The sequence below is a fragment of the Hemitrygon akajei genome, chromosome 23 (assembly GCF_048418815.1).
Source record: "Hemitrygon akajei chromosome 23, sHemAka1.3, whole genome shotgun sequence".
Taxonomy (NCBI): Eukaryota; Metazoa; Chordata; class Chondrichthyes; order Myliobatiformes; family Dasyatidae; genus Hemitrygon; species Hemitrygon akajei.
The window spans coordinates 17,022,404-17,046,912 of record NC_133146.1 but is presented as its reverse complement, the minus strand read 5'-3'; the positions used below and the strand labels follow the sequence as shown (position 1 = coordinate 17,046,912).

Genomic DNA, 24,509 nt, shown 5'->3' with positions numbered 1-24,509 from the left:
TGGCACACCACTAGTCACAGGCCTCCACTCAGAGAAGCAATCCTCCACTACCACTCTCTGACTTCTCCCATTGAGCCAACGTCCAATCCAATTTACTACCTCACCATGTATACCTAGCGACTGAATCTTCCTAACTAGCCTCCCATGCGGGACCTTGTCAAAGGCCTTACTGAAGTCCATGTATACAACATCCACTGCCTTCCCTTCATCCACTTTCCTGGTAACTTCCTCGAAAAACTCTAATAGATTGGTTAAACATGACCTACCACGCACAAAGCCATGTTGACTCTCCCTAATAAGTCCCTGTCTATCCAAATACTTGTAGATCCTATCCAAAGCATGGATTCCATGTTCTCGGGATATATTCCGGATGCTCCTTTTCCATTCTAACCAATTATGAGCCAGCGACTCCCAGGAATTGGTGAGGATGTTGTGATTATCAAAAAGATTCATCCTGTAGAACATAGAATATTATAGCACAGTAAAGGCCCTATGACCTATAACGCTGTGCTGACCTTTTAACCTTTGACCTATAATGCTGTGCTGACCCTTCTCCAATATCTCTGTTGATCTTACACCTTCTCTATTGAGTATAGGAGTTGGCATGTTATGTTGAAGTTCTATAAGACGTTGGTGAGGCCTAATTTGGAGTATTGTGTGCAGTTTTGGCCACCTACTCACAGGAAATATGTAAACAAGGTTGAAAGAGTACAGAGAAAATTTACAAGGATGTGGCCAGGACTCGAGGACCTGAGTTACATGGGAAGATTGAATGGTTTAGGACTTTGTTCCTTGGAAAGTAGAAGACTGAGGGGAGATTTGATAGAGGAATACAAAATTAAGAGGGGTATAGATAGGGTAAATGCGAATAGGCTTTTTCCACTGAGGTTGGATACAACTCCAACTAGAGGCCATGGTTTAACGGTGAAAAGTGAAAAGTTTAAGGAGAACATGAGGGGAAACGTCTTCACTCAGAGGGCGGTGAGAGTGTGGAACGAGCTGCCAGTGCAAGTGGTGCAGGCGAGCTCGATTTCAATGTTTAAGAGAAGTGTGGATAGGTACACTGATGGTAGGGGTACGGAGGGCTATGGTCCAAGTGCAGGTTGATGGGTGTAGGCTGTTTAAATGGTTCAGTATGGACTAGATGGGCCAAAGGGCCTGTTTCTGTGCTGTACTTTTCTATGGTTCTGTCAATTTAACACTTCCCACATAGCTTTCCACTTTTCTATCATCCATCTATTGACCTCTTTAAGAGTCTCTAAATGCCTCGAGGATCTATCTGTCTCTACCACAACCCTGGCAGTGTGTTCCACACACCTACCGCTCTCTGTGTAAGAAACCTACCGTGCCTCTGACATCCCCGCTATGCTTTCCTCCATGCCCCATGACAATACTCGGAACGAAACATCCATTACAGGAGTCCAGGGTCAGAAAAGCAAGATGTTTCTTGCTGGTCCTGTTCGTGGAGATGGCAGAGTGCAGTGTGATGACCCTATGGCCACAAGTCTGCCTGAGAGCCACTAGGCAGGGCGGAGGGATTTAATAGGAATGTTGGGGAGGAACTGAACAATTTCATCACATTCCTTTCCACAGTCACTCCCCCCCACCTCCACTTGCCCTGCTGAGTTCCTCCTGCAGATAGTTTCGTTGCTTTGGATTTCACGATCTGTAGTGCGTGGTCTCTCCTTCCTATAACACTCACGTTTCTGAAGGGCACAACGAGGCCACTCTCAGGTTTGAGGAGTAACACTTCCAACCCGATGGCATGAAATTGGTTGCTCTAACTTCGGGTAATTTCTCCCCCTCCCCCCCACTTCTCTTTTTTGCCATTCCCCGTTCTGCTTCCTCTCTCATTCCTTCTCCTCAACTGCCCATCACCTCCCTCTGGTTTCCCTCTTCCTCCCCTTTCTCCCATGGTCCACTCTCCTCTCCTATCAGACTCCTCCTTCTTCAGCTCTTTACCTTTTCCACCTATCACCTCCCGGCTTCTTACCTCACCCTTACATCCCCCGCCCACCCACCTACCTCCTCACCTGGCCTCACCTATCACCTGCCAGCCTGTACTCGTCTCCCTTCCCCACCTTCTTATTCTGGCTTCATCCTTTCCAGTCTCGATGAGGGGGTCCCCACCCCAGCCGTCGACTGTTAATCCCCCTCCATAGACTCTGCCCGACCTGCCGAGTTCCTCCAAAGTTTGCGTGTGTTTCTCTTTCCTACTTGGCAGGCTTACGCCGCGTACGAAGCCTCGACCAGTCGCATCGCCGCAGCTATCCAGCCTCTCCTGGACTCGGTACCGGTGGACATCCCGTCGCTGACCGGCGGCTCCCTGGGGCAGAGACTCCAGTCACTGCGCACCGTGAAGCCTCTGGTGCAGGCAGGTAGGCGGCCGAAATCGTGCCCTGCGCTGAGCCCCCACCCTCCTCGAGGGGCCCCCGACCGATTGGTTCTGAAACACGGTCAACACTGGAGAAGATTGGACAGAGATCAATCCTCCGACCACATTTCATTGGTTCTCTCAAACTATGCTATGTTTAAACCTAGAAAAAATTATAAGTATTATATATGATCCTTCTATTAAATTTGAAAAGACTTGGAGGCCATTTATTCAATACTTTCACATGATGTAATTTCACCTTTTCCAAACATATTTCTTTCCCCCCCCCCTTTTGTTCTGTATGTGTAGAGAGGGTGGGAGCTCCGTACCTGTAGAGAGGGTGGGAGTTCCATACGTGTAGAGAGGGTGGGAGTTCCGTACGTGTAGAGAGGATGGGAGTTCCATACATGTAGAGAGGGTGGGAGTTCCGTACGTGTAGAGAGGGTGGGAGTTCCGTACGTGTAGAGAGGGTGGGAGTTCCGTACCTGTAGAGAGGGTGGGAGTTCCGTACGTGTAGAGAGGGTGGGAGTTCCGTACGTGTAGAGAGGGTGGGAGTTCCGTACCTGTAGAGAGGGTGGGAGTTCCGTACGTGTAGAGAGGATGGGAGTTCCGTACGTGTAGAGAGGGTGGGAGTTCCATACGTGTAGAGAGGGTGGGAGTTCCGTACGTGTAGAGAGGGTGGGAGTTCCGTACCTGTAGAGAGGGTGGGAGTTCCGTACCTGTAGAGAGGGTGGGAGTTCCGTACGTGTAGAGAGGGTGGGAGTTCCGTACGTGTAGAGAGGATGGGAGTTCCATACGTGTAGAGAGGGTGGGAGTTCCGTACGTGTAGAGAGGGTGGGAGTTCCGTACGTGTAGAGAGGATGGGAGTTCCGTACGTGTAGAGAGGGTGGGAGTTCCGTACGTGTAGAGAGGATGGGAGTTCCATACCTGTAGAGAGGGTGGGAGTTCCGTACGTGTAGAGAGGGTGGGAGTTCCGTACCTGTAGAGAGGGTGGGAGTTCCGTACGTGTAGAGAGGGTGGGAGTTCCGTACCTGTAGAGAGGGTGGGAGTTCCGTACGTGTAGAGAGGATGGGAGTTCCATACATGTAGAGAGGGTGGGAGTTCCGTACGTGTAGAGAGGGTGGGAGTTCCGTACGTGTAGAGAGGGTGGGAGTTCCGTACCTGTAGAGAGGGTGGGAGTTCCATACGTGTAGAGAGGGTGGGAGTTCCGTACGTGTAGAGAGGATGGGAGTTCCATACCTGTAGAGAGGGTGGGAGTTCCGTACGTGTAGAGAGGGTGGGAGTTCCGTACCTGTAGAGAGGGTGGGAGTTCCATACGTGTAGAGAGGGTGGGAGTTCCGTACGTGTAGAGAGGGTGGGAGTTCCGTACCTGTAGAGAGGATGGGAGTTCCGTACGTGTAGAGAGGGTGGGAGTTCCGTACGTGTAGAGAGGATGGGAGTTCCATACGTGTAGAGAGGGTGGGAGTTCCGTACGTGTAGAGAGGGTGGGAGTTCCGTACGTGTAGAGAGGGTGGGAGTTCCGTACCTGTAGAGAGGGTGGGAGTTCCGTACCTGTAGAGAGGGTGGGAGTTCCGTACCTGTAGAGAGGATGGGAGTTCCGTACGTGTAGAGAGGATGGGAGTTCCGTACGTGTAGAGAGGGTGGGAGTTCCGTACGTGTAGAGAGGATGGGAGTTCCGTACGTGTAGAGAGGATGGGAGTTCCGTACCTGTAGAGAGTGTGGGAGTTCCGTACGTGTAGAGAGGATGGGAGTTCCGTACGTGTAGAGAGGGTGGGAGTTCCGTACCTGTAGAGAGGGTGGGAGTTCCGTACGTGTAGAGAGGATGGGAGTTCCGTACCTGTAGAGAGGGTGGGAGTTCCGTACGTGTAGAGAGGGTGGGAGTTCCGTACATGTAGAGAGGATGGGAGTTCCATACGTGTAGAGAGGGTGGGAGTTCCATACCTGTAGAGAGGGTGGGAGTTCCGTACGTGTAGAGAGGGTGGGAGTTCCGTACGTGTAGAGAGGGTGGGAGTTCCGTACGTGTAGAGAGGATCAGAGTTCCGTACGTGTAGAGAGGGTGGGAGTTCCGTACCTATAGAGAGGATGGGAGTTCCGTACGTGTAGAGAGGGTGGGAGTTCCGTACCTGTAGAGAGGGTGGGAGTTCCGTACGTGTAGAGAGGATCAGAGTTCCGTACGTGTAGAGAGGGTGGGAGTTCCGTACCTGTAGAGAGGATGGGAGTTCCGTACGTGTAGAGAGGGTGGGAGTTCCGTACGTGTAGAGAGGGTGGGAGTTCCGTACGTGTAGAGAGTGTGGGAGTTCCGTACGTGTAGAGAGGATGGGAGTTCCGTACGTGTAGAGAGGGTGGGAGTTCCGTACGTGTAGAGAGGATGGGAGTTCCGTACCTGTAAAGAGGATGGGAGTTCCGTACCTGTAGAGAGGGTGGGAGTTCCGTACGTGTAGAGAGGGTGGGAGTTCCGTACGTGTAGAGATGGTGGGAGTTCCATACGTGTAGAGAGGATGGGAGTTCCGTACCTGTAGAGAGGATGGGAGTTCCGTACGTGTAGAGAGGGTGGGAGTTCCGTACGTGTAGAGAGGGTGGGAGTTCCGTACGTGTAGAGAGGGTGGGAGTTCCGTACCTGTAGAGAGGGTGGGAGTTCCGTACGTGTAGAGAGGATGGGAGTTCCGTACGTGTAGAGAGGGTGGGAGTTCCGTACGTGTAGAGAGGATGGGAGTTCCGTACGTGTAGAGAGGATGGGAGTTCCGTACGTGTAGAGAGGGTGGGAGTTCCGTACCTGTAGAGAGGATGGGAGTTCCGTACGTGTAGAGAGGGTGGGAGTTCCGTACCTGTAGAGAGGGTGGGAGTTCCGTACCTGTAGAGAGGATGGGAGTTCCATACCTGTAGAGAGGGTGGGAGTTCCGTACGTGTAGAGAGGATCAGAGTTCCGTATGTGTAGAGAGGGTGGGAGTTCCGTACCTGTAGAGAGGATGGGAGTTCCGTACGTGTAGAGAGGGTGGGAGTTCCGTACCTGTAGAGAGGGTGGGAGTTCCGTACGTGTAGAGAGGATCAGAGTTCCGTACGTGTAGAGAGGGTGGGAGTTCCGTACCTGTAGAGAGGATGGGAGTTCCGTACGTGTAGAGAGGGTGGGAGTTCCGTACCTGTAGAGAGGGTGGGAGTTCCGTACGTGTAGAGAGGGTGGGAGTTCCGTACGTGTAGAGAGGGTGGGAGTTCCATACGTGTAGAGAGGATCAGAGTTCCGTACGTGTAGAGAGGGTGGGAGTTCCGTACCTGTAGAGAGGGTGGGAGTTCCGTACCTGTAGAGAGGGTGGGAGTTCCGTACCTGTAGAGAGGATGGGAGTTCCGTACGTGTAGAGAGGGTGGGAGTTCCATACGTGTAGAGAGGGTGGGAGTTCCGTACCTGTAGAGAGGATGGGAGTTCCGTACGTGTAGAGAGGGTGGGAGTTCCATACGTGTAGAGAGGGTGGGAGTTCCGTACGTGTAGAGAGGGTGGGAGTTCCGTAGGTGTAGAGAGGGTGGGAGTTCCGTACCTGTAGAGAGGATGGGAGTTCCGTACGTGTAGAGAGGGTGGGAGTTCCATACGTGTAGAGAGGATCAGAGTTCCGTACGTGTAGAGAGGGTGGGAGTTCCATACGTGTAGAGAGGGTGGGAGTTCCATACGTGTAGAGAGGGTGGGAGTTCCGTACCTGTAGAGAGGATGGGAGTTCCGTACGTGTAGAGAGGGTGGGAGTTCCGTACCTGTAGAGAGGGTGGGAGTTCCGTACGTGTAGAGAGGATGGGAGTTCCATACGTGTAGAGAGGATCAGAGTTCCGTACGTGTAGAGAGGGTGGGAGTTCCGTACCTGTAGAGAGGATGGGAGTTCCGTACGTGTAGAGAGGGTGGGAGTTCCGTACCTGTAGAGAGGGTGGGAGTTCCGTACGTGTAGAGAGGGTGGGAGTTCCATACGTGTAGAGAGGGTGGGAGTTCCGTACCTGTAGAGAGGATGGGAGTTCCGTACGTGTAGAGAGGGTGGGAGTTCCATACGTGTAGAGAGGGTGGGAGTTCCGTACGTGTAGAGAGGGTGGGAGTTCCGTACGTGTAGAGAGGGTGGGAGTTCCGTACCTGTAGAGAGGGTGGGAGTTCCGTACGTGTAGAGAGGGTGGGAGTTCCGTACCTGTAGAGAGGATGGGAGTTCCGTACGTGTAGAGAGGGTGGGAGTTCCATACGTGTAGAGAGGATCAGAGTTCCGTACGTGTAGAGAGGGTGGGAGTTCCATACGTGTAGAGAGGGTGGGAGTTCCATACGTGTAGAGAGGGTGGGAGTTCCGTACCTGTAGAGAGGATGGGAGTTCCGTACGTGTAGAGAGGGTGGGAGTTCCGTACCTGTAGAGAGGGTGGGAGTTCCGTACGTGTAGAGAGGATGGGAGTTCCATACGTGTAGAGAGGATGGGAGTTCCGTACCTGTAGAGAGGGTGGGAGTTCCGTACCTGTAGAGAGGGTGGGAGTTCCGTACGTGTAGAGAGGGTGGGAGTTCCATACGTGTAGAGAGGGTGGGAGTTCCGTACGTGTAGAGAGGGTGGGAGTTCCGTACGTGTAGAGAGGGTGGGAGTTCCGTACGTGTAGAGAGGGTGGGAGTTCCGTACCTGTAGAGAGGGTGGGAGTTCCGTACGTGTAGAGAGGGTGGGAGTTCCGTACGTGTAGAGAGGGTGGGAGTTCCGTACCTGTAGAGAGGGTGGGAGTTCCGTTGGGAGTTGACGACACTTATGGGTTTTTTTTTCTCAGATATTACAAACAGCCCATGTTTCTTTTTCTTTTCTTTATTTTTAGTTATTGGTTAGTTTTGGATAGATTAGGTGTTTTGGGGTATATATATTTTATATATTTTCTTTTTTCTTATTTGTTATTCCTTTTATTTTGCTCTGTGTACACCATATTTGTATTTTGTACAATTTTGGGAGGCTTCATTCCTTTGTATCAATTGAAAATATATTCATTTATATTCACTATACACAATGTAATCCCAATAATTGTGTATCAATATTTGCTATTTTTGACATGTTGATATTAATAAAAAGATTGAAGACAAAAAAGAAGGAAAAAAAAACACTGGCAAAGAAATGTGACGGACAGACAGCCCCGCACAGGGGCGTGAACGGGCAACCTGTTCCTTCGCAATGACCCTGCGATCTCCTCAGACAACTTCCGCCCACCTTGCTTTCTACAGTTTATCTGTATTTGTCACACGGACACTGGAAATGTGTTGCAGACATCCATGGCCACCGCAGTCCGAGGATGTGCCCACAAGTGCTTACTAACCCTAGCTCACACGTCTTTGGAATGTGGGAGTGACCCGGAGCCCTGATTTTCCAACTGGCGCTGTAAAGTGATGCGCCAACCGTTACTCCCACTTTCCCCAACGTCCCACACCCTGCGCGATGGACCTCACCTCTTCCTTGAATCATGGCTGACAGATCGATTGTCCGTATCTCCCCTGATATCCACCAGCCCTCTCCTCTTAGCCTGGCCCTCAGTTTCCACCCGCCAGCCTCCCACTCAATAGTCCATCCTTTGTGAGTTCCATCACCTTCAACGTGACCCTGCCACCAGACACAACTCCCCCTCCCCTTTCAGTATTCTGAGAGAACTCTCCCCTCTGCAGTCCCTGTACACCCTTCCATCTAGACTTGTTGCTTCTCCCTTTTTGACGTTACCTCCCCATGTAGCTTCTGTCCTCCCCCCGCTCCCCCTCACCATCCAGGGGCATGCCAGTGAAATTATAGAGTCATAGAGCACTACAGCATAGAAACAGGCTCTTTGGCCCTCTGCCTGATCCCATCAACCTGCATCTGGACCATGGCACTCCATATACCTCCCGTCCAGGTACTTGTCCAAATTTCTCTTAATCATTGCAATCGAACCCACATCCACCACTTCCTCTGGCAATTCGTTCCACACTCTCACCACCCCCTGAGTGAAGAAGTTCCCCCTCGTGTTCCCCTTAAATATTTCTCCTCATAAATGTGTGTAACAGCACGAGGGGCATAGTGAGGGTGAATTCAGACTGTCTTCTCCCCAGGTTGGAGACTCAAGGTCTAGGGGTTTAAGGGGACGGAGAGGGGTGGGATTTAATAGGAAGGGGGATATATATGTTTAAGAGGCTGTCAGATAGACACATGGATTACAGGAAATGGAGGGAGATGGATGATGTACACGTAGAGGGATTGTGTTCAGTGCAGATATCGTGGGCTAAAGGGTCTGTTCTCACACTGTGTACTGTTCTATGTTCTAACCCATTCCAAACACATGGCCCTGCATGTATGGTCACCGTGGTAACAGCCAGTCAAAGGGGAGCAAGATCCCGTACAGAAGATGGTGATGGTGAGGGGGTAATGAAACTGTTTTTCTGTGGACTGGTGGGTGTAGCAATCACGGAACGCCACAGGCCAAAGCCCAGAGCTTGCTCAGCTCAGTAAGTCGTCCGAATGCGTTGAACACAATATCCACTCCTGCGTTGCTGTCTTGCAGGACTGAAACTGGGCAAGGATATTCCACAATTCTATGAACTTCTGACTGCGCCGATATCCAGGGTAAGCACCAGGGGCCAGCTAGCGTTCGCGTGAGAGCCCCAGAGGCCCAGTCCGGGCTCCGCAGTCCTTCAAGTGACCAGAGCAGCTTGCCAGATAAGTGCCAGGCAGGCGTCTATCTCCCCACTCACCCCCCCCAACTCCACCCCACCACTCTCCGCCCCCCCCCCCCCCCATCTGCCACTCACAGCAACACCTTCCCCGGGAGAGCAGGGATTGGGAATTAGGAAAGTGCAGCAGCTGGAAATCCAGCAGGACAACAGGGTTGGGCTGAATCATAAATCACTGTGATTGAATGGCAGAGCAACCTCGATGGGCTGAATGGCCTGCGTCTTATGACCTTAAACAAAAAATGTTGGATACAAGCAGCACCTGTGGAGAGGGGAGGGGGAAGGGAGAAAACGTGCCATCGAGTGCCGGTTTTGACAAAGGATCCCAAATATAAGACAAAAAAACCATTTCTCTCTCCACAGACGCTGCCTGTTTTGCTGAGTGTTTCCAATGCTTTCTGCTTTTAGTGGCATCAGGGCTGGGCCTTGAGGGACAAATGAGCAGGGAGAATCCTGTCTGACCTGAGCTGAGGACAAGAAGTTGGCTGGGCTCGCACTGGCTAACCCTGGAGCTCAGTGGGACTGGATGAGTTTTGATTTGAGTTCTCCTGTATCTCTGGTGGTGATGGCAGGTGACAGGACGGTACAAAGTGATCGCTAGCGCGCTGTTCACCAGCTGTCCTTGGGAGGGTCAGGAAGGACGGGTGTGGACTCCTCCAGCTCCCTACGAGGGAATCATAAACACAAGAGATTCTGCAGGTGCTGGGAATCCAGAGCAACACGCACAAAATGCTGGAGGATCTCAGCAGGCCAGGCAGCAAGGGGAATAAACGGTTAATGTTTCAGGTCAAGACCTTTCATCTCCATGGATGCTGCCTGACCTGCCGAGTTCTCCAGCATTGTGTGTTTGCTCCCCACAGGGCAAGCTTTTACCTCACAGCCCCCTTTTGGACGTGGCCCTGACATCCAACAGGACATTGGCCAGGGGTAAGGAAAGGATTAGTGCCACCTGCCTTCTCTTGTCAGTGGGGAGGGAGGTGGTGAAACTCCAGGAGCTGTTTCCCAGCAGAAATCCCTGAGGAGAGATCTGTCTGGGACCAGAGCGGACTGTTTCTGTGTTGCTGACCCACTCAGTCACCCTGTGCTGTTTCTGGCAGATTCTAAATCGGTGGTTTGAATCGGAGCCTCTCAAGGCGACACTGGCCACGGACGGAGTGATTGGCGCCATGGTCAGCCCGGAGGCCGCGGGCAGCGGGTAGGACCCTCGCCCTTGCTCTGGATCACACCTGCTGCTTCCGTTTGTAGAGATAAATATAACCATTAGTTTTATTTGTCACACGTGCATCGAAACATACAGTGAAATGAACTATTTGTGTTAACGCCCACAGTCCAAGGCTGTGCTGGAGCAGTCCACAAGAGTTGCCACGCTTCCAGTGCCAACATAGCCTGCCCATGGTGTACCAACCCTAGCCCGTACCCTTTTGGAATGGGGCAGGAAACCCAGGGCAAACGGGCTCCCGACAAGGATGAGCCCGGCTCGCTGTCACTGTGAAATGTTACGCTACCACGCCGAGATAGGAGACTTCCTCCTTCCCCCAGCTCCCAATCAGCATTAGCCATGATCATGTTGCAGTTTTCATGGGAGCTCGCTGTGTTCAAATGGGAATTCAACACGAGTTTCATTACAATAATGGCGCACTTCGCTCGTCTGCCGCTGACTGCAGAACGCTTCGGAATTTCCTGCCGTTTGAAAGGTGCTTTATAATGGTACGGGGTTGGAATACCGTGCGTAGGACTGGAGGAGAGTCGGTGGCGATTCTCTATACTAATCCCTGGGATGAGAAGGTTGAGCCGTCAGGAGCAGCTACAGAAACTGGGGCCATACTGTTCAGAGGAATGTTCAGTGTACGTTTCTTCCGGCTCAGTTGGAAGTCTTAGCAAAGATACAGGCCCTTTGGCCCATCTGGATGCTGCTGACCAAAGTGTCTCTCTGAGCTAGCCCTGTTTGCCCACATTTGGCCCGTATCTTCTTAAACCTTCCCTATCCATGTACCAGACCAAATGTCTTTTAAGCACTGATATTGTACCCAACTCCGTCTAGCTCCACTATTCCACTGCATCCCACCTTGTGTGCAGAAACTGCCCCCCAGGTCCTCTGGAATAAAGGGGACGTGACATGAGAGAGTAAAGGTGCTTCCACCGGGAGAGAGGCTCTTGAGTGAGGGGACAGAGTTATGTTTAACAGTGAGGTGCAAGTGAACTTCTGGCATAGGGTGTGAACCTCCAGAATTCTCTACCCCAGAGGGCAGTGGAGGGATTTAATAAGGAAGAAGATAGATTTTGAAAGATGAAGGAATTGAAGGATTGAGGGAACTGGTGCAGGAGAGGAGATTGGACCTGAGGGTCCATGTTGGTTCACTGCTGCTCCGTTTAACAGTGACCGTCACTAACCGGTGTGGTGCAGTTTGCGACTCTGGCCACCAGGTGGTGCTATCTGCTAAGGTTCTGACAACGCTCCCTGCACCATGCGCCCTGGGAGATCAAACTATCCTGATTCTGGTTGTGAGCTGGTACAATGGCAGGACCCTACAGAACAGGATGACCAGAGAGTAGTTTGCTGAAGGCAGCATCACAGGGAGACAGGGCGGTGAAGGTGTTTGGCACACTGCTCTTCATCAATCAGTGAATCTAGGGGTAACACGCACAAAGTGCTGGAGGAACTCAGCAGGTCAGTCAGCATCTATGAAGAGGAATAAAGAGTCAACATTTTGTCAGGATTGAGTTGGGAAATTATGTTGCAGTTATACAGAATGTTGGCGGGTCTACACTTGGACTATTGGGTATGGTTTTGTTCACTCTGTTGTAGGAAAATGTTATTAAATTAGAACGGGTTTGCCAGCATGTTGGTTGGACTTGGACCCAAGTTACGAGGAGAGGTTGTGTAGACTATATTCCCTTCCCCGAACGTAGGAGATTGCAGGGTGACCTGATAGAGGGAGTATATGTTTTTGAGAGACATAGACAAGTTGGAAGTATATAATCACTTTCTTAGGGAGGGGGTGCTAAAACCAAGAGGCATAGGTTTGAAATAGATCAGAGGCAAGAGATTTCGAAAGGACATCAGGGGCAGCTTCTTCATGCAAAGGGTGGTGTGTATTTGGAACCAGCTGCCAGGAACACTGGCTGAAGTGGGCACAATGTTTAAAAGCTATCTGGATAAGGCCTTGGTTAGGAGAGCTTGAGAGAACTATGGGTCATAGATGGGCAGATTGAACTAACTGGGTAGATGAGTTGGGCTGGAGGCTCTGGGATCATTAGCCGCCTCATATTTCAGAACTGGAATCAGTTGCATTATTACTGAGAGACGGTGCCTATAGAAAATATTCACCCCCCCCTCCCCCCAGAAGTTTTCATGTTTTACCCACTGAATCACAGTGGATTTAATTTGGCTTTTTTTGACACTGATCAACAGAAAACACTCTTTTGTATCAAAGTGAAAACAAATTTCTACCGATTGCTCAAAATTTATTATAATTATTAAACAAAATACTTGATTGCATAATTAATCACCCCCTTCAAGTCGGTATTTAGTAGATGCCCCTTTGGCAGCAATTACACTTTGAGTCTGTGTGGATAGGTCTCTATCAGCTTTGCACATCTGGACACTGCAATTTTTTCCCATTTTTCTTTACAAAACTGCTCAAGCTCTGTCAGATTGCATGTGGATTATGAGTGAACAGCCCTTTTCAAATTCAGCCACAAATTCTCAATTGGATCGAGGTCTGGACTCTGACTTGGCCACTCCAGGACATTAACCTTGTTTTTAAGCCATTCCTGTGTAGCTTTGGCTTTATGCTTGGGGTGATTGTCTTGCTGCATAATAAATCTCCAGAGTCGCAGTTCTGTTGCAGACCACTTCAGGTTTTCCTCCAGGATTTCCCTGTATTTTGCTGCATTCATTTTACTCTCTACCTTCACAAGCCTTCCAGGGCCTGCTGCAGTGAAGCATCCCCACAGCGTGATGCAGCCAGCAACGTGCTTCACCGTCGGGATGGTGTGTTTTTGATGATGCTTTCGATTAAGTCTGATGGTCAAAAAGCTCAATTTTGGTTTCATCGGACCATAGAACCTTCTTTGAGGTGACCTCAGAGTCTCCCAAGTGCCTTCGGGCAATCTCCAGCTGAAATTTCATTTGAGTTTTTCTCCCCCCCCCCCCCCCCCCCCGAACAGTGGCTTTCTCTTTGCCACTTCCATAAAGCTGTGATTGGTGAAGCACCCGGGCAACAGTTGTTGTACACGCAGTCTCTCCCACCTCAGCCACTGAAGCTTGTAACAGACTGACAGACAGACATACTTTATTGATCCCGAGGGAAATTGGGTTTCGTTACAGTCACACCAACCAAGAATAGTGTAGAAATGTAGCAATATAAAACCATAAATAATTAAATAATAATAAGTTAATTATGCCAAGTGGAAATAAGTCCAGGACCAGCCTATTGGCTCAGGGTGTCTGACACTCCGAGGGAGGAGTTGTAAAGTTTGATGGCCACAGGCAGGAATGACTCTCCTATGACGCTCAGTGTTGCATCTCGGCGGAATGAGTCTCTGGCTGAACGTACTCCTGTGCCTAACCAGTACATTATGGGGTGGATGGGAGTCATTGTCCAAGATGGCATGCAACTTGGACAGCATCTTCTTTTCAGACACCACCGTCAGAGAGTCCAGTTCCACCCCGACAACATCACTGGCCTCCAGAGTTGTCATTGGCCTCTTGGTGGCCTCCCTCACTAGTCCCCTTCTTGAACGGTCACTCAGTTTTTGAGGACGGTCTGCTCCAGGCAGATTTGCAGCTGTGCCATATTCTTTCCATTCTTTGATGATTGACTTAACTGTACTCCAAGGGATATTCAGTGATTTGGAAACTTTCTTGTATCCATCTCCTGGCTTGTGCTTTTCAATAACCTTTTTGCAGAGTTGCTTGGAGAATTCTTTTGTCTTGATGGTGTAGTTTTTGCCAGGATCCTGACTCACCAGCAGTCGGACCTTCTTCTTCTGACTTTCAATGGCAATTGGCAGTCCCATTTAAAGGTACATTAGCGCCACCAGCTGGACTGGAGGGTGGTATAAAGAATTGGGAAACAAAACCCCTACTAGTTCTTTATCAAAATGAATACTAAATTACCCCCCCAAAATCCCTATAGATTGTAAATGATGGAAGACAACATTGTGAATTAAATTAAAATCACTTCCGTAGCTTAATAAGGTTTTTAAGTGAAAACTGTCAACCCCAAAAGACAGTAGCACAGCCTGCACCTGCTTTCTTTCAACCTCGTATGCTTCACATTGTAAAAGAATGTGTTCAACTGTTTCATAATGATAACAACACCTACACGCCCGAGAGATACGAGGAATAATTAAGCATAGTATGCCCAATTCTAAGTCAAGTCAATATAATTCCTTCCCTTCTTGTTGTATCTCCCTCTCCGAACAATCCAACAGATTTGTGTATTCTGTAACGGTGTCTCCCTTTATGCCCTTTATCCCACAGGTCTTGTCATAATCCCCTAATTCTTCACCCCACCAACCCCGTAGCTTCTAAGTGGAAGGTCTATATCCACAGATGAACCTTTAACAGCTTTTCTGGCCAAACAATCAACCCACCCATTCCCCTCAACACCTCTATGTGCAGGAACCCATAAGGAGCAGACATGAAGGTCAATGCTTCAGATATGAAATGAAGTTTGAAGATCTTCCGGCATTAAATCTGACCTACTGCTAGAATGACCCATTTTAAGCTGAGTCAAAACTGAAAAAAAAACCCCGAACCGTGCAAGGACAGATTTCCTCCACCCACTGTAAGCCCAAAATGATGGCAGCCAGTTCTACAGTATATATTGATAAATGGTTAGAAAGACATTTCTTTATTGTTACCTGTAATTCAGGCACCAAAACAGCCACACTGACATTCCCCGTTAAATTATCTTTTGATCTATCGGTAAAAATGGTTAATATATCCCAATAATTTTCTTTAACATACTGATGAATCAACAGACTCTCAGGCAGATCAAGATCCTTGGTTTCATTAAATCATGAAACCTAAAATCAACTAAGCCATTGGAAAAAAACAAGGTGGGGTTACTGAAAAAGCTACAGTGCATATTGCATAATCCAGCAAATCCTTATTCCTAGCGTGATAGGAACCCAGCCACCCAAAACTGAAAACTCTCTTCTCGTGATGTTCCCAACAGTCTTCCAACAGGGTGATCATTCCTCTGCCCCCTCAAATTAACCCGCTATGTTAACAACAACCTCAGCCTCCGCAACTGTAAGGATAATTGTGTCATTTCAAACAGTAAAGCTGAAATAAGGGACGACCTTACTGCGCCACAACACAATCTTAAAGCCTGTGCTCGTATCACATCCAGACATTTCAAAGTCGAAGCTGAAGCTGATCCATGAGCCACACAGTCATGATCAAATACAGATCTAATTAAACAAATACTAATAGTCAACAGAGATTTACATGTGGCACCCCAAGAATACCCACATAGACACCCAAGGACAGTTAATGCCCCTTTACATTTGTCAATTATCTTCCTGATATGGTGCTTCCATGTCACCTTATTATCCAGCCACATGCCAAAAAATCTTACCACTGACATTTCTTCAGGAGTTAGACTGTACAATTTCAAATTAAGTGCAGGTCTATTGATCCTCTTTGTAGAACATAACCTGAAATCTTAAAACCCCATCTATTTGCCCGTTGTTTGACCTTAATTGCCAATTGCATCCTATATACAGTTAAATTGGAATTTCTACCTCTGATCCACAAAGCTCCATCATCTGCAAAAAGTGATTTACCCGCCCCAGTACCCTATCTCAGAGAAAATATCATTAGATAGATAGATAGATAGATACTTTATTCATCCCCATGGGGAAATTCAACTTTTTTTCCAATGTCCCATACACTTGTTGTAGCAAAACTACCGGTAATTACATACAATACTTAACTCAGTAAAAAATATGATATGCATCTAAATCACTATCTCAAAAAGCATTAATAATAGCTTTTAAAAAGTTCTTAAGTCCTGGCGGTTGAATTGTAAAGCCTAATGGCATTGGGGAGTATTGACCTCTTCATCCTGTCTGAGGAGCATTGCATCGATAGTAACCTGTCGCTGAAACTGCTTCTCTGTCTCTGGATGGTGCTATGTAGAGGATGTTCAGAGTTATCCATAATTGACCGTAGCCTACTCAGCACCCTTCGCTCAGCTACCGATGTTAAACTCTCCAGTACTTTGCCCACAACAGAGCCCGCCTTCCTTACCAGCTTATTAAGATGTGAGGCGTCCCTCTTCTTAATGCTTCCTCCCCAACACGCCACCACAAAGAAGAGGGCGCTCTCCACAACTGACCTATAGAACATCTTCAGCATCTCACTACAGACATTGAATGACGCCAACCTTCTAAGGAAGTACAGTTGACAATATTAATCATAATATTGAATAATAAAGGGCTACAATTACTGTCTTGTGGGGTCCCATTCTCTCTCTCACAGAAGCTCGAATATACCTTACCTGCCCTTACCTGCATAGACCGTCCAAATTAAAAGCTGAAAAAAATTATATAACCTTCTTCTCACTCCTAATTTCCATCATTTAATCAGAAGACCCTCCCTCCATAACATATCATATACTTTTTTATTTCAAAATACTGCTATTACATCTTCATTTACCCGTGCTTTCCTAATATCATCTTCCAAGCACAAAACTGAATCCAAAGTCTTTCTACCCCCCTGAAATCCACTCTGGTAAAATGCTACATCACCTCTTTTTTCCAAAATATAATTCAACCGCCCCATTAGCAGATGTTCCATAAGTTTACACAAATGGGACGTTAATGATATTGGTCTATAACTAGTAAAATCCGACGGGGATTTTCCAGATTTAAGAATAGGCACTATTGCTGCCATTAACCATGAGGAGGAAGATGGCCTGAACTCCAAACACGATTCAAAACTGTTAGTATTATCTTGAGAGTTGTCGGCCATATGCTAAACATACAATAACATTCCTGGAGCCGTCTGGCCTATACTATTAATAGCTTTCTTAAATTCACACAAAGAAAACTCTACATCACTATCATTGCTACAGTTGGCTTCCAACAGGTCAGGGTATTCACTTATCAACTTATTGTTTAGCCTCTTCACAAATTATCTTGATTATGAATTGCATCAAATGACCGAGCCAGTAACTCAACCTTCTCTATTTCAGTAACAATCGTATTACTTTCTTTAATCAATACTGGAATGTTACTAGCCCAATGAACTCCCCCCCCCCCATTTTTGTTAATCATTCCCCAGACAACTCCAAGTTTAATATACCCCTTCCAGTTCTATCACAATATGACCTCCAGTAAACCCATTTTACAATCTTCACCACTTTCCTCACCACGGCCTGTGCCTTTTAAACTTAATAAGGTCACTTGGACAGTGATACTTCTTAACCTTCCTAAACACCTCATTTCTTTCCCCAATTACCTGTATACACTCTGTCCACCATGGTCCAGCCTTTCTCCTATTAATGCCCTTTTTTTAACCAGGAATCACTTCCACTGCAGCTTAACATGACATAACCTTTCATTGCAGAAATCCGCATCATCCTCAACATTCAGCCCAGAAAACCTTAAACTTCTCCCAATTTGCTTTACCAAAGTTCCACCTCCTAAAAGTGACCACAGATCCAAACCCAAGCTTATAAATATGGGAAAATGATCGTTCTCCAATGTTTCATCGCCCCTGAATCCCACTCACTCACTCCAGCTAGAATGTTCAAAACTAAAGTTGTATCTATGGCAGTTTCAGAGCTATTATGAACATTAAATATCACACCCACCCATCATTAAGACACACAAGATGTGAAATACCTTCTACAATTGAGCCATTACTGTCATTCTGTGAACAACCCACAGGGGACTATGTGCATCAGAATTCTCACACCAATCAACGCTAAGTGAGCTACAACAAATCAATGGAAAGCTTTTGTCGAGGGTTGTAAAAATTTACCACTTTAATGCCCCTACCTGTTGAAACAAAAACTTACACTACAAGTGCCTCAAACACTCCATTCGCATTAACACATCTCTGTCCTGTCCCTTTCCTTATAAAACTCTCAACACCTCCCCCTCTACCAACGAACCTATCGCACCTAATTACAATATAATCCTGCAAGGAAAAACTTAAATGTGGTAACACGAGGAAATCTGCAGATGCTGGAAATTCAAGTTCAAATGTGGTACAACCAGGTTTCTTGAATGGATATAACATCAGGAGGATTTGATCCATCCAATATTTTATTAAATTTCACGTAGGAAAATACAGAGTTCATGAGGATACATATTATGAATCGGAAAAAAAAGATAGAATAGTACAGAATGCTGTTGCAATCGGAGTACCTGGTACGGAAACCGCGCTGCGGCGGGCAGGAAGGCTCTGCAGCAGGTAGTCAAAGCTGCCCAATGCATCACTGGCACCAGCCCACCCACCATCAAGGACATATCGTATATGCAGAAAAGTGCTGGAAAAGGGCCAGTAACATCATGAAGGATCCCACCCACCCTGATCATGGACTGTTTATTCCACACCCATCAGGGAGGAGGCTATGTAACATCCAGACCAGGACCATAAGCCTTAAGGGTATGTACTTTCCCCAAGCAGTAAGGCTGATCAACACCTCCACCCGCTAACTCCATAACTACTTGATTATGTCCTGTCAGTTGCCTTATTTGCAGTCTTTATGGATGTACAATCAATCTATGTATATGTTATATTATGTTTTATATTTATTGTGTTTTTTTTGTGCTGGAGTAACAATTATTCCATTCTCCTTTACACTTGTGCACAGAAAATAACATTAAGCAATTTTAAATCCCTCAACAAATAAAGGCTGACACACCCTCCTTAACAACTCTGCCAGCTTGTGTGGCAGCTTTGAAGGATCTGTCGACGTGAGCCCCAAGATCCCCCGTTCCTCCGCACTGTCGAGAATCCTGCCATTAACTGTATTCTGCCTTCAAGCTCGGCTTTCCGAAGTGTCTCACGTTGCACGTTGGCAGATTGAACTTCCTCCGCCACTTCTCAGCCCAGCTCTGCACCCCGTGAATGTCCCATTGTAACCTATGCAGCCTTCCACACAACTCCACCAACCTGCAGGCTCCCGTACCTCCCCTCAATGGCAGTGGCGAGAAGAGGGTGGTGGTGAGAGTGAGGGGGAAGTGACCCGTCACAGTTTACACTTTGATGAGGTGTTCTCTCTTACCGAGTGTAGGTACGTTCTGCTCCATCACGTGATGGGGGAGCTGGAGGGTGTGAAGGGGGCCTGGGCTTACGTGGAAGGCGGGATGGGTTCCCTCTCCAACGCCATCGCCCGCGCAGCTACAGTTCACGGAGCCTCCATCTTTACGGAAAAGGTAGGAGACTGCCGCCCATGGACAGGTTCTGCTCATGTCCTCTCGGTGGGGAGTTTGGAGTGGGGGGGGGGATGATGAGAGAGATTCTGGGAGCAGCCGACTCAGGCTTGGAAAAACAACCAAAGGAAATGGGCAAGAAGGGGCAGTGAGAATGTTTTCACGCGCAGGAACATTGGTAGTGAAGCACGGTCAACTTTCCACAGAGAATTGGATGAATACTTCGGGGAGACAAAATGCAGGAGGAGCTCTGCAGGACAGGTAGCACCTATGGAGAGTCATTGTTTCAGGCTGAGAGTCTTCATCAGGACTGGGAAGTGGGGGGGGGAAGCCAGAATAAGGAGGTGGGGGTGAGGGGAAGGAGTGCAAGCTGGCAGGTGAGACCAAGGGAGGGTGAGTGAGAAGCTGGGGGATGATTGGTGGAAAGGCAAAAGATTGAGGAAGAAAAATTCTGATAGGAGAGGACAGTGTTCCATGGGAGAAAGGGAAGGAGGTGATGGGCAGGTGAAGAGAAGCGAATGGGTGAGAGGAGAACCAGAATGGGGAATGGTAAAAATAGAGAAGAGGGACCGTGGGAGAAAAGGGAGAAGGAGGTGTGGTCTTTTCATTTAATCCAGGGATGTGGGCTTCACAGATTGAGTCAACATTTAATTACCTATCCCTAGTTGCTCATGAGAGGGTGGTGGTGAGCTGCCTTTCCCTAGATGTCCTTGAGAGGGCAGTAATGAGCTGCCTTTCCCTAGTTGCCTTTGAGAGGGCAGTAATGAGTTGCCTTTCCCTAGTTGCCCTTGAGAGGGCGGTAGTGAGCTGCCTTTCCCTAGTTGTCCTTGAGAGGGCAGTATTAAGTTGCCTTTCCCTAGTTGCCCTTGAGAGGGCAGTAATGAGCTGCCTTTCCCTAGTTGCCCTTGAGAGAGCAGTAATGAGCTGCCTTTCCCAGTTGCCCTTGAGAGGGTGGTAGTGAGCTGCCTTTCCCTAGTTGCCTTTGAGAGGGCGGTAGTGAGCTGCCTTTCCCTAGTTGCCTTTGAGAGGGTGGTAGTGAGCTGCCTTTCCCTAGTTACCTTTGAGAGGGCGGTAGTGAGCTGCCTTTCCCTAGTTGCCTTTGAGAGGGTGGTAGTAAGCTGCCTTTCCCTAGTTGCCTTTGAGAGGGCGGTAGTGAGCTGCCTTTCCCTAGTTGCCTTTGAGAGGGCGGTAATGAGCTGCCTTTTCCCAGTTACCCTTGAGAGGGCGGTAGTGAGCAACCCGTCTCTAATTGTCTTTGAAAGGCTGGTGGTGAGCTGCCTCCTTAAAGCTTGAGATGTGGGTACAGCCACTGTGTTGTCAGGGAGAGAGCGACAGTGAGGGTGAAGAAATGACGGTGTATTTCCAAGTCAGGATGGTGCGTGGTTTGGAGAGCAGCCTCCGGATGGTGGGGCTCTTGCTGCCCCTGTCCTTCCAGCTGGTGGAGATGGTGGTCCGGAAGGTGAGTTGTGGCAATGCATCATGCAGTGCAACGAAGCTGCTGCTACTGTAGGGAAATCAGTGAATGGGGTGTCTATCAGGTTGAGTGAGGAGGAACTGTCCGGAGCACCCTTTCAATGAGCTAGCACAGACACACTGGGCCAAATAGCCTCCCTCTGTGCTGGTGGGAGGTGGTGGGGATGGGAGACAGAATTTGGGTACTCCACCTTTTCTTGGCTTCCAGCCGTCTCCGGTGACTTAATGAAACATTATCGTGGGGCGACGAGAGAGTAAAATCCTGTCACGTCTGGTTAAGCTGGTTCCCCATCCTCTGGGCTGAAGTCTCCCCACTGGAGCTGAACTGCTTTAATCTTGTGGTGTCGGGGAGTCGCCAGCCGGCAAGGTGATGGTAGCCTGATGAGTCCAAACGTGATCTTTACAGGCCCGAGGATCAATAGATTTGTGAATATCAAGGGAGTGGGGACCGTGGAGGAATATTGGGCTGAGGTGACAGACTAGGAAGTCAAAGTCAAATTAAATTTACAATCAAAGTATGTAAGTGTAAGTTACCATATACTACTGTACCTTGACGTTCATCTTTTTGCAGGGATTTACAGGAAAAAAAAATACAATTTATGGTGAACTGTACATAAACAAAGGCTGACAAATAAGCACTGTGCAAGAGAAGACGAATCATGCTTAGAGTAAAGGAAACACACTGAGTCCCCTCTACGCAATCTTTATTCTGGTCGCTCTCCGGAGAAATTGCTTTTTGGAGACTCTTGTCACCGGGTATGAGTAGCCACGCAGGTTGGGCCTGTGACTTTTTCCAACATTGGGCAGGTTCACGGTGTTGTGGGAGGGACGGTCACCGGTCACTCTAAGCCTGAGGGATTGCCTAGTCCTTGTGACCTGCTGCCTTTAAACTGAAACAAGTACCTCTGAATTTCTAAGGAGAGTAGGAAGGCAAGGGGAGAGAATTTGAAGAAGAGAAGAAATTAATATCAATGTCAAAAGACAAAGTAAAATTTATTATCAAAATACACATATGTTACCATCTTCTGCATTGAGATTTATTTTCCTGCAGCCATTTACAGAAAGATGAATAAACACAAGAGTTTATGAAAAACTATACATAAACAAAAACAATGTAACAATTGTAATAGATGAAATAATGATTACAATTATGTTACTATAGTATTTAATTTATTTAATAATAATTCTTTTATTTAATATTATATTTTTATATTTGCATAATTTATCTTTTGCATAAATGGTGAGGCAGGCAGGATGACGAATTTATGATGTTCTGTTTACTTGATCTCTCTCTCTCTCCCTCCCCCTCTTTCCCTCCCTCTTTCTCCATCTCCTTCCCTCTCCCTCTCTCCCCCTCTCCTCCCTCTATCCCTCCTCCTTCCCCCTCTCTCCTCCTTCCCTCTCTCTCCTCTCTTCCTCTTGTCTCTCTCCCTCTCTGTCCCATTTCCTCCTCCTCTCTCCTCTCTCCCTCCTCTCTCCCCCTCCCTCTCTCTCAACTCTTCCCCTCCCTCGCTCCTCTCTTCCCCTCCCTCCCTCTCCTCTCTCCACCTCCCTCTTGCTCCTCTCTCCCCTCCCACTCTCTCCTCTCCCTCTCCCCACCCCCATCTCTCTCTCTCTCCCTCTCCCCACCCCCCTCTCTCTCTCCCTCTCGCTCCTCTCTCCCCCTCCCTCTCTCTCTTCTCTCCCCCTCTTTCCTCTCTCTCCTCTCTCCCCCTCTTTCCTCTCTGTCTGTCTCTCTCCTCTCACTCGCCTCCTCTCCCTCTCTCCACCCCCATCTCTCTCTCCTCTCGACCCCCTTGGTAATTAGCCAGTGCGCTCGATTCTGGTGGATCAGAATGGGACTGCCCAGGGCGTGGTACTACAGGACAGGACAGAGATCAGAAGCAAAGTGGTTTTGTCCAATGCCACTCCTCATGTGACCTTCCTCAAGCTGACACCACAGGTGAGATGGGGTAGTGTCCCTCTCCCTCAACACCACATCACTGAGATGGGGTAGTGTCCCTCTCCCTCCTTAACACCACACCACTGAGATGGGGTAGTGTCCCTCTCCCTCCTTAACACCACACCAGTGAGGTGGGGTAGTGTCCCTCTCCCTCCTTAACAACACACCAGTGAGGTGGGGTAGTGTCCCTCTCCCTCCTTAACACCACATCACTGAGATGGGGTAGTGTCCCTCTCCCTCCTTAACACCACATCATTGAGGTGGGGTAGTGTCCCTCTCCCTCCTTAACACCACACCACTGAGGTGGGGTAGTGTCCCTCTCCCTCCTTAACACCACACCAGTGAGATGGGGTAGTGTCCCTCTCCCTCCTTAACACCACATCACTGAGATGGGGTAGTGTCCCTCTCCCTCCTTAACACCACACCAGTGAGGTGGGGTAGTGTCCCTCTCCCTCCTTAACACCACACCAGTGAGATGAGGGAATGTCCCTCTCCCTCCTTAACACCACACCAGTGAGGTGGGGTAGTGTCCCTCTCCCTCCTTAACACCACACCAGTGAGATGGGGTAGTGTCCCTCTCCCTCCTTAACAACACACCAGTGAGGTGGGGTAGTGTCCCTCTCCCTCCTTAACACCACACCACTGAGGTGGGGTAGTGTCCCTCTCCCTCCTTAACACCACACCAGTGAGATGGGGTAGTGTCCCTCTCCCTCCTTAACACCACACCAGTGAGGTGGAGTAGTGTCCCTCTCCCTCCTTAACACCACACCAGTGAGATGGGGTAGTGTCCCTCTCCCTCCTTAACAACACACCAGTGAGGTGGGGTAGTGTCCCTCTCCCTCCTTAACACCACACCAGTGAGATGGGGTAGTGTCCCTCTCCCTCCTTAACAACACACCAGTGAGGTGGGGTAGTGTCCCTCTCCCTCCTTAACACCACACCACTGAGATGGGGTAGTGTCCCTCTCCCTCCTTAACACCACACCAGTGAGATGGGGTAGTGTCCCTCTCCCTCCTTAACACCACATCACTGAGATGGGGTAGTGTCCCTCTCCCTCCTTAACACCGCAGGTGAGATGGGGGAATGTCCCTCTCCGTCCTTAACACCACACCAGTGAGGTGGGGTAGTGTCCCTCTCCCTCCTTAACACCACATCACTGAGATGGGGTAGTGTCCCTCTCCCTCCTTAACACCACACCAGTGAGATGGGGTAATGTCCCTCTCCCTCCTTAACACCACACCAGTGAAATGGGGTAGTGTCCCTCTCCGTCCTTAACACCACATCACTGAGATGGGGTAGTGTCCCTCTCCGTCCTTAACACCGCAGGTGAGATGGGGGAATGTCCCTCTCCCTCCTTAACACCACACCAGTGAGGTGGGGTAGTGTCCCTCTCCCTCCTTAACAACACACCAGTGAGGTGGGGTAGTGTCCCTCTCCCTCCTTAACACCACACCACTGAGGTGGGGTAGTGTCCCTCTCCCTCCTTAACACCACACCACTGAGGTGGGGTAGTGTCCCTCTCCCTCCTTAACACCACACCAGTGAGATGGGGTAGTGTCCCTCTCCCTCCTTAACACCACATCACTGAGATGGGGTAGTGTCCCTCTCCCTCCTTAACACCGCAGGTGAGATGGGGGAATGTCCCT

General features: G+C 48.9%; 1 protein-coding gene across 1 annotated transcript in view; it reads left to right on the top strand.

Annotated features, from left to right (window-relative positions):
• pyroxd2 (pyridine nucleotide-disulphide oxidoreductase domain 2) overlaps positions 1-24,509 on the top strand; it is a 70,436-nt gene that overhangs the window by 26,790 nt on the left and 19,137 nt on the right. The window contains exons 6-10 of the mRNA XM_073027044.1: positions 2,225-2,378; positions 8,876-8,937; positions 10,142-10,239; positions 19,310-19,451; positions 22,729-22,863. Coding sequence (XP_072883145.1) covers positions 2,225-2,378; positions 8,876-8,937; positions 10,142-10,239; positions 19,310-19,451; positions 22,729-22,863 — 591 coding nt within the window. The remainder of the gene's footprint in view (positions 1-2,224; positions 2,379-8,875; positions 8,938-10,141; positions 10,240-19,309; positions 19,452-22,728; positions 22,864-24,509) is intronic.